Source organism: Xiphophorus hellerii, chromosome 8 (assembly GCF_003331165.1).
Source record: "Xiphophorus hellerii strain 12219 chromosome 8, Xiphophorus_hellerii-4.1, whole genome shotgun sequence".
Taxonomy (NCBI): Eukaryota; Metazoa; Chordata; class Actinopteri; order Cyprinodontiformes; family Poeciliidae; genus Xiphophorus; species Xiphophorus hellerii.
The window spans coordinates 28863764-28873468 of record NC_045679.1 but is presented as its reverse complement, the minus strand read 5'-3'; the positions used below and the strand labels follow the sequence as shown (position 1 = coordinate 28873468).

Here is a 9705-nt window from a genome sequence, read left to right as displayed (position 1 = left end):
TCACTATTAAGTCTGTGCTTGCATCATTTCATAATAATTCCACATTTTTTAGTTGTTTGTATATTTACAAACATGTCTCAAACATTTTGATTTATGTTATGTTTTTTTTAAAATAAATGTAAAAAATTGCATCTGAACTGGGAGTAAGCTTAATTTTGCTCTAAATATTATTTGCATTATTTTATAATTAATTAAACCATATTTCATAATAGCAGATCATTGGATTTGTATGTTCACAGCAACCAGTCTTATTAATAACTCCTATGGCTCGTGTTTGTCATTTATTGGTGTATTTGCTTTATGCGTGAAACGCCATAATTCCACACAATGATATATATCAGCATAAGGGAACTGTAAGTTATATGTAAAGCCTTATAATTGATTATACTTCTATAGAAAATTGCTATTGTTTTTGCGGTCTTTTACTTTATGTATTTAATATTGTCTCCAAGTTGATTATAGTCGATAATCATTAAAAACTGTATTTCTGTCACTCGTTCAATTTCAGCATCACATATTTTTAGAATCATGTCCCCCAATAATTTCTTTTTGATGTCACCCTAATCTTTTGCTCCCTCCATATTTTCTCAAACTTTAAAAATTAAAGTCTGGAATTTGACTAAGTCACTCAATACAACAGTATTACTTCCAGTTAAACGTGTTGGTAAGCTATTTATTTAAACCTAAAAATCTGAGCTTAATATAAAATATTAAAAGAAATTAAGGGGTTTAAGCTTCTTTTTTTTTGCAAATGTTCTGCTTCTATACATCCTACAGATGATGTGTGTTTTGTGTGAGTGTGTTTACATGATGTTATTCCACCATATTCTACAGATCTCTGTCCAAATTCTGTGAAGTGTGCTGGATTCCTCTGGTCTGCTCTCCTCCAGGTCTTACAGGATCTTTAGCTGAAACCTTGGAGCTTCCAAGGTTCAGGGATTTTCACATCTGAAACTCATAGTTTGAACTTTGAGTCCAAAAACAGTGCCTCATCAACTAATAAGAAGCATCAACTACCTTCTTCAATTGTAGCAACAGATGCTTTATTTAGCCATCTTCTAAGTTGTCAGAGTGTTAGTGGCAGTCACAACTCCAACAACAGCTGTTCACTTTATTTCATTTATGACATCTTTTGTTTTTTCCAAATTATACAGTTTCCCTTCACATCAGCATGTAGGTGGTGGAATTCTGGACACAACTTGTTTTTTGAATGAGACAATAAACTCAAACAAAAACATTGCCTTTTTTAATTTATTCCATCCAAATCCAAACATTAAGCTTCATGGCTTTCTCTGACCTCAACCTTGCTCAAATGTGAGAATAGAAAAGAATCGCTTTCTCAACTGAGTGGGTGAAAAGCAGATACAATAATAGGGTGACAAACAATTTAGAATGAAAAACAAGAGGCAAACAGAATACCTGACCACAGTATTGTGATGCACATGGGAATCCACTGAAGTTATTAGAACCGAGTTCTTCAAAGCCCCTAGAGTTCAATAGGAGAGTTAGCATGAACTACGGTGGCCTGTGATTAGAGATAATCCCAACATCAAAGAGACATATAATAGTACAGTAAAAACCAAATTCCAAGTGCTATGAAATACTGAATAGAAGAAACAGGTGTGTTAGAGACAGGATGTGGTTCACTATATTAATCTTTTTACAATAAAAAAGCTATCAGCATTTTCATTGGTAATTTTCCAAACAAGTTTCTCTTAGAAGTCAGAGGATAACTTGTGTCTTAAATGAGAGGAAAAAAGTAAAGAAACAGATGTGAATAATTTCAGTGAAAATAGGCTTTATTGTGTATGACAGTGTCCATTGGGTAGAAATACTCTTCACCTGCATTCCAACAATAAGTCAAATAAAATCATGGTCTATAAAAAAAAGTTTGAAGGATGAATGACAAACCTATGCATGGCACACTGGATGGTTAGTTTTAAACACTCCAAAGGAAATAAAACTACTTCTGCTTTTATTGAGTAGAGTGATGAAATTATTGCACTTTAGGAACAAATGGCATCAAACATTAATACTTAACTTGAAAGAGGGGACATCGTTTAAGCACAAATTTTGCTCTTCTTAACAATGATGTATGTTTCTAAAAACAGCTGAACATGAGCATATTAGTCCAGATGTGTGTCACACCTCTGGCAGACATGTTTGGCACACATTTGAGTGGAATGGATCAATAAACATCAGTCCAGCACACATCAGACTGATGTGAAAGTTTTGGACATTAAATATATGGCTTCATACTCACTACACCAACAAGTCCTCCAATCAGATCCTAGTCTAAATACTAACTCAAAAATCACATCTGTTGAACACATTTTATTTCATTCAGTTAAAAATACGGATTTTTAACTGATCTGTTTAAAATAGTCTTGTTCTAAACTGTAAAATTCAAACCTTTTATTTTTCTTAGTTTTTGTACAGTAAAAAGAAAATACTCAGACAAAATGGCAGAAACATCTATTACTAACTACCACCTACATATCAATAGTCTTTGGAAGTGTGTTCAGACACAAGAAAATGCATATATATATATATTTTAGATATGCATCTAAAAATAAAACATAAAAATCTGCTTAGAAACTTTGCATAGATTGTCACTGAAGGATAAACCTGCCATAATATTCCATTTTCATAGCAATGCGATGTAACAGAGTCCAAGAGAGAAGGGCAGAGGAATGAACTGCTACGGCTTTCTAAAGCCTCACATCAAGATCACAGAAGAGTAAAAAAGACTCACTTTCTAAGGAATATAAACATATATAATTAGAAGCATACATAACTTAATTATCACGTGAAAGCATATGTCTCAGTATAAGCAAACATTTATTATCACTGTCATGATATACTATTTAGCATAGTTTTGATCTACTGTTAAAGCATTTGGATATGTTACTGTAGACAGAGTTTGACTTGATGTTAGAATTGATCTGATCTGAATCATTAGGTCCTGAGCGTTTCACAATGACTTGCGTAGCTGATTTGCGGTTTGTTGGCACCTCCCCCCACACTCTCATTGGTCCTGGCCATCCTCTCTCAGCTCTGAGGGGAGGAACTTGTACTGCTGCTTTCGGATCATGGCCAGCTTATTCCTTGCCTCCTCCAGCTCCCTTTCTTTCCGCAGCATCTCCTCCTGAGCGGCGATAATCTGAAAGATCCACCAGAGATTATCAGAGCAGCTTCAAACTCACAGATCAATCAGAAAATGAAACTAGTGAACATTTATTCTGTTCTAAGGATAGCATTGAGTTTAGGCTTATGAAAGCTAATATAGTACTAAATAAACAATTACTGAAATTCCAAACTTTCCCAACAAAGTAAATGTCACTTAAAAATTTTCTTAAGTTATCATTTTGCTTCTTCAAGGTGATGAGTTTCTGAGAACTTTGAGCCAGGAACACACGACTTTCTGTTTCCCTGGGGTGTAAAATGACTTGAAATGGAGGCTTACTTTTTTTAGCCAAGAGTTATCAACACAGTTAGCCAAGAACATCACTGTGGATCAATACTCATGCAGTGATACAAGGTTCAAACATTCTCATTTAGCTCCATTTTCAGATTCTGTAAACATGTGTAAATACTTTAAATCAAGTCATATTCAGTAAATTAATATGGTAATAAAAAGTTGTTTATTTTTATAATGTGAATGAAAGGCAGACAAGAAGAGCAAAATGATATGCAAGTTATTCATGAGATTTCAGAACAACCTCTACAAGCATGCATATAAAGCTTTAGATCTTCATCTTGTCCCAGTTTGTAGCTACATGTAAATGTGTTCAGTCTGTGTTGACATAACTTACCTGAGCAATGCCTCCAACCATCTTACTCTTGACCACCACAGCCTGGTCATCCTGAGCATCAAACGCTGCTTTCTGCGCTGCTTTCACCAGGTTGTCTGATGCCCTCTTCACAGCATTTCCAGCAGCCTGCAGAAAAACATTTTAGGAGTCTTTAATTCTTTTTTTTTAAGGTTTTATCGGTTCTAGCGGCCTCTATTTGAGTGTGGTCAGACAGAAAGTGGGCAATTAGAGGCCCCTGACCATTTTCTTTTGGGTTGTTTTGAGTCTAGTCTAGTGTTAAATGGGTTCAAGTGTACTCTCGTAGGTGAAACCTTTTTTTATAATAGATCATTTTAAGCTCCACTTTTTTTTCTCTGAACTCATTTTTATATAGCCACCCCAGTCCTCTAGACCGGCTAGACCCCTCTGGGGTCGTAAAAGAGACACAGGGGAAAGGCAAAGGTCATTCAGCTGGGATTCTAACCTGTAACGGCAATTCCAAGGACCCAGGATTCATACACACATTGTGGCCTCCCCCTACGCCACCACAGTGCACAGCTGGACTTTTTAATTCTAATTTTGATTTTTTAAAAATCTGACTGAAACACGTTTTTGATGGAACTGTCTGGAAATGGTGGACAACAACAAATGCAGATGCATTGTTATTACAATGACTCATAGATGAATCATTGAAGTTTGGGAGAGCGGCTTCAGGCAGACTATGGACAATAACTCTTGGAAGAAGAGCTCCAGTTGTGTGCAGGGAGTCTGATTCCTGCTGAGAGCTGGAGGCCAGCTTTAAAAGGCAAACAGAGCAAACATTTCTCTCATTGGGCAGATCACTTCACACATTGCAGTCTTCCCTTTTGTGGTTGTGAGAGCTGAAAGCAGCCAGTCAGCTGGGTGAGGTCTCAACACTTCAGTCCATGTGGTTAACGCTTTCTTCACTGGTTTATGTCTGGTTGGAATGTTGCTGCTACTCTGACTGACATAAAACATACCCTGTTCCTCATTGTGACCATCATCACACTGGAAACAAGAACGTTTTTATCTCGTTAAAGCACTTAAACCCATCAAAATGCTTTTGAAACAAATACAGACCTATTCCAAAAAATTTGAATATCAAGGAAAAGTTGTTTAATTTCCATAATTCCAATGAAAAGTCTAACTATGGGTTCAGGGTCCACAATTTAAATGATTTCAAGTATTTGTTTATTGTTACATAATTTGGGCTTCCAGCTCATAAAATCCACAAAAACAGGTAGTCAAAAAATTGGAATATTGTGAAGAAATCAGCCTAAAGTACTTTTTTTGCAGATGAAAAAGAAATTATTTTAATTACAAATTAAAATAATTCCCTGGGGCCTCCTCCCGGCCCCAGGTAAGACCCAGGACAAGCTGGAGGGAATATGTCTCTCGGCTGGCCTGGGAACATCTAGGGATTTCAATGGAGGAGCTGGAACAAGTGGCTGGGGAGAGGGAAGTCTTATATGAAATTGGGTGAAGATCGGATGAAATATGCGGAATTTAGAGCCAAACGTATGACAATGGCATCATGTCAGACTTTGCTACACTGAATCAGTCTACAGAAATAGCAAGTGAGACCAACTTGTTATCAGGCTTCTGACAAAATGTCAAGTGAACTAGGTGAAAGGGGTCGGAAACTGACCTCAGTTAAAAAATTTACTTCTTCTTCATAGGGGGTGTGGCTTTGATGATGCCAGGATATGACCATATAGTATGTTCGCGCATCTAACATTGATCACTCATGTTAGATGCACATGCAACTCAGCCTTTGCATGTGAAAGTTATAGGTTCCCAAATGTGTGGAGAGGGGGCCATGGTTGTGACCTGGCCACACTCCCTAGACATCAAAACAAAAGGCTTCAAAACAAAAGAATTTGATAACTTTTAATCTCCCATCCCCTAACTGCATACTGAACAAATATAAATCTAATAAATCAATAAATCAAAATAAATCAAAATCTCCAGGACAAGTTCATTGACTAAAGTTTGAGGTGTGTGAAAGCAAAAATGGTCCTTTGACCCAAAACGGCCACACCTCACTTTTTCTTGATATAGGGGGTTTTAGCAACAAATTTCAGGTCTCTACAATGTGCCATTTAATCTATCTCAGTTTGGGGGGCACCTAGAGCTGCTTGGCCATGCCCCTTCAGGGACAAAGGGACAATTTTCAGTAGTTTGGGGAGTTTTTGAATATGTTATACAAACCAATTCACTTATGACAACAATAATAAGACACATTCAAATTACAATTCAATTGTATTATGAGTATTATTGACACTCAGTTTTATGTCTTCCACAAACAAAAGACATAAAACTGAGTGTCTTCAGTTTTATGTCTTCAGCATCAGTGGCTGCCCCACATTCAATTTCAAAGGACTGTGCAGTTACAACCTTAAGAAGCAGCATGGTAAGTAACATAAAGAGCAAATGCTCTAAGTGTAATCATAGATCAGGACTAATGTTTCCAGTTCCAAGTGCCATGGAAGGACTAGGTGGATAGTTTCCAGTGCTTCTGTAGACGTAAATGTATGGGAATTACCATGGTGGCAGCTGCAGGCTCAGACGAGGAGGAGATAAGCCTCCGCTGATTGGATCAGAGAATATGAGCTGGTCTGGGCAAGCCCAAGAGCTCATGGCCACGGTACACACTGCCTTATTTTTGGATGGATGAGGGGGGAAGAGATACCTGTGCTTTCTGCTGTGATTTACAAGTGACTGCATTGGTTACAGCTAAAGGTCAGAACCACCCTGCTGAGCTACAGTGTTTCCACCACTGAGTCAGGGCTTTTAAAGGATTCTTTTACACAGAGTTCCATTTGTTCAGCTACTGGTTGCTCTGCTAGCTGCTTACCTGATGAGCCTAGAGAAGCTCTGTCAAGCATAGCTACAGATTAAAAAACAAACTCCAGTTGGACTGATAAGCTGAATGTTGAAGCCTATGAAGCAGTTCTTTACAAAAATGACAGTCACTCTCTCACTGCTAATTATACAGGTTGGCAGTTGTTGGAATTCTGCCTATTTTCTACTGAAGCCCTTTAGCACGTTATAGACATCAGATGATTTGTGACGAGAGGGAGTCAATACTGGAAATACATTGAAGTGGTGCCTGGGTGAAGCCTAAAGATTCTCTTTTTATATCCAGCCAATAACCAGAGGGAGGTATTAAAGGATCCTTCCCACTAGACATTTCATTCCAAACAAGCACCAACTTATAACTGCGTTAGATTTCATACCCACTTACAAATGAAGATCTTAAGTAATTTTCTATGAATTAATTACTCATCTCTAGAACAAACTTTCTAGATAAATACTAACATAGTATCTATCAGCAGTAGGACAATTATTGTTGTACTGATTAAATAAAAAAAACACAAATGCAGTCAAATTGTCCAATTTGGGATCAGAATCAGAATTAATGAAAATAAGGGTTTATGAAATCTTGTATAAAAGATTTTCATATTCTTATAACAATTTATTTCCCTAATTCCTCAAACACACTTTGCCACCACAGGAAATAAATTGGTTCACAATATCAAAGGGCTAAGAAATAGTAACAAATGGGTTGGAGATGGGTCTACAGAACTGAGAAAGGGATGAACTGACCCGGAACAGATATCCCACTTGGATATTTCGTGGCCACATTAAAATGGACAAGAAATTTCTGGATCAAGACCAGTGACATAGTAAAGTATTTAATAAATAGACCATAGATCAGGTAATGAGATTGGGGTTTGTTGCACTCTTAAACAGTGACTGTTTAACAGATGGACTCATTCTAAAAGCTCTTCAGAAGATCTGTAGCAACTCTGTCCTTAAAAGGTGATCTCATTCAGTCTCAATTTGGAATTTTGACCAAATTTTCATTCAGTACTTCAAGGTGATCTGTGCCAACTATCATCATGAGTATCATTGGAGTCAGTAAGCAGTTATTACTAAGTGGCAACTCAAGTTACAGTTATTGACTACAATCATGTAGTGACTGTAGTTGTTCTTGTAGAACAACTTGCTCATCAGATCTATCCTGACGTGGAGCCACAGTAAATATTCAGGTCTGCCATAGAAGGGGAAATTTGGAAGTCAAGCGGGTCATAAATAATCCATGGATCCATCTGTCTTTTTCCTTCTTACCCAACTTTAATTATTTAGTTACAAGAACCCTATCCTTGGTTGTGTTTATGCGAGTTTGGCTGGTAGCCTTACTCACATGAACACATAGTGTGGCAAAGCTACAACATACAGACAGAAGGTGTATTCTAATACATAAACATTAACAGCTTATGCTAACCTGGAGCCTCTTCATGGTCTGTGAGTCCTGGTCAGCCTTGACCTTGCAGGCCACCAGTAGCTGAGCGGTAGAGGCCGCCACCTGCTTAGCTGAAGAAATGAGCTTCTCCTCACTGGCATGTCCCTGGACCGCAGAGTTGGCTGCTTCACAAAGATTGTTGGTTGCTGCAGCAACCATCCGGGCCTAAATGATCGAGTGGAACCAAAGACAAAACAGTTTACAGAGATTGTCTTACACCATCTGAGTTTAAGTTCAAGATGGCTGACTTACAGCTGATATCAGGCCCTGAGACCACTGCCCATCATCCACCGCATTTGCTGGAATTGCTCCCACCTGAAAATATCAGATAGACTGGAGTTATTCTGGATTTATTAGTGTACTAAGCAGTTCAAACATCAGCAGATTTTATAGCTTTAAAGTGGACAAGAAGAGAAGGAACTTGGCTGATCTGGATTTTTTTTAGCTAAACCAAAGTGATGTTGATTATAGTTATATTTTTAAGTGTTGGTGCTGACATACCTTCCCCTGAGCAACAAGCTCCCTCTGAGCTGCTGAAGCTGCTTTAACCAGAGCACTTGTGGCAGCTGCAATCGACTTGGCTGCTTCCAGAATTTGCTCTTCAAAGTTCAAGCTCTCATCTGCCTCCTGTTAGGAGGAAAACCAACAGATGAGAAACATAGTGGCTCAGACCAGTGGACAACTTAAGGCCATGTCTTTACTAAAGGGCCGAACTACTAATAAATATACCAAGTTGCTCAAGATAATAGAGTTCTAAATAAATTTGAAACGGAAAGTATGAAAAGGCAGCAGGGCTCACAGCACATAAGATCTGCAATGCATGCTGAATGGCAGCCTGAGGTGAGGTTAACAAATTAGGTGTGAATGCCTGTGGCCTGTAAAAGGCCTGGTAACCTTGGGTTTGGTCCTTGGCCTCAGCTGCTCCAGTTTCTTGGCAGCTGCTTCGATAGCGGCTGCGGCTCCCAGCAGCTCGTTCTCTGCGATGACAGTAGGATCCTCGGGGTCCACCCACTCCGTGCCTAGAGCACACAAAAATAACACTGACTCAGTCTGTACCAAACACAATGTCAGTCTTCACTCTTTCCAAAGACACTCATGCTTCATAAGAAAGCTGAGCTCATGTTAAATACTCCTCCAGACACGAACAATATCTTCTCTGGGGATGAGACAAGCTATCCCTTACTAGAAACTCCTCAAGATAAAGAGAATTGATCAAGTCCAACAGGGCTTTTCCCTGATGAGCTTCAGGGTATGTTTAACAGGAAAGTGAGCAGTTGTTTTCATGTTGGAGATGAATTTCCGATTTCTTTTTACCTCAAACAAGGTATAGAAAGCAGTTTTAGAAAAGGCAGCAGCAGAATGCTGAGCAACACAAACAGCCTGCAGAACAGCTTAACATTGCACTGCTTTATGCAGATAGTGTTAGTGACAGTGTTTTAAATCATTTAAAGTATCATTTATTTTTATTGAACTGTCCAAAGGAAATTTCCCTGCATTCATTTTACCATTAGTATTTTATTCTTATTACCCTAAAGCTGGAAATTATTTCACAGTGAGTGACTTTTGCAACATCAGTGTCAT

General features: G+C 38.2%; 1 protein-coding gene across 1 annotated transcript in view; it reads right to left on the bottom strand.

Moving 5' to 3' along the window:
* Positions 1–1778: 1778 nt before the first annotated feature.
* The window catches only part of tln1 (talin 1), a 73530-nt gene continuing 65603 nt past the window's right edge, over positions 1779–9705 (bottom strand). Inside the window, exons 52-57 of the mRNA XM_032569308.1 lie at positions 9019–9143; positions 8626–8751; positions 8377–8439; positions 8107–8289; positions 3816–3941; positions 1779–3163 (exon numbers count right to left, since the gene is read on the bottom strand). Of these exons, the coding sequence (XP_032425199.1) occupies positions 3029–3163; positions 3816–3941; positions 8107–8289; positions 8377–8439; positions 8626–8751; positions 9019–9143 (758 nt within the window). The 3' untranslated portion in view covers positions 1779–3028. The remainder of the gene's footprint in view (positions 3164–3815; positions 3942–8106; positions 8290–8376; positions 8440–8625; positions 8752–9018; positions 9144–9705) is intronic.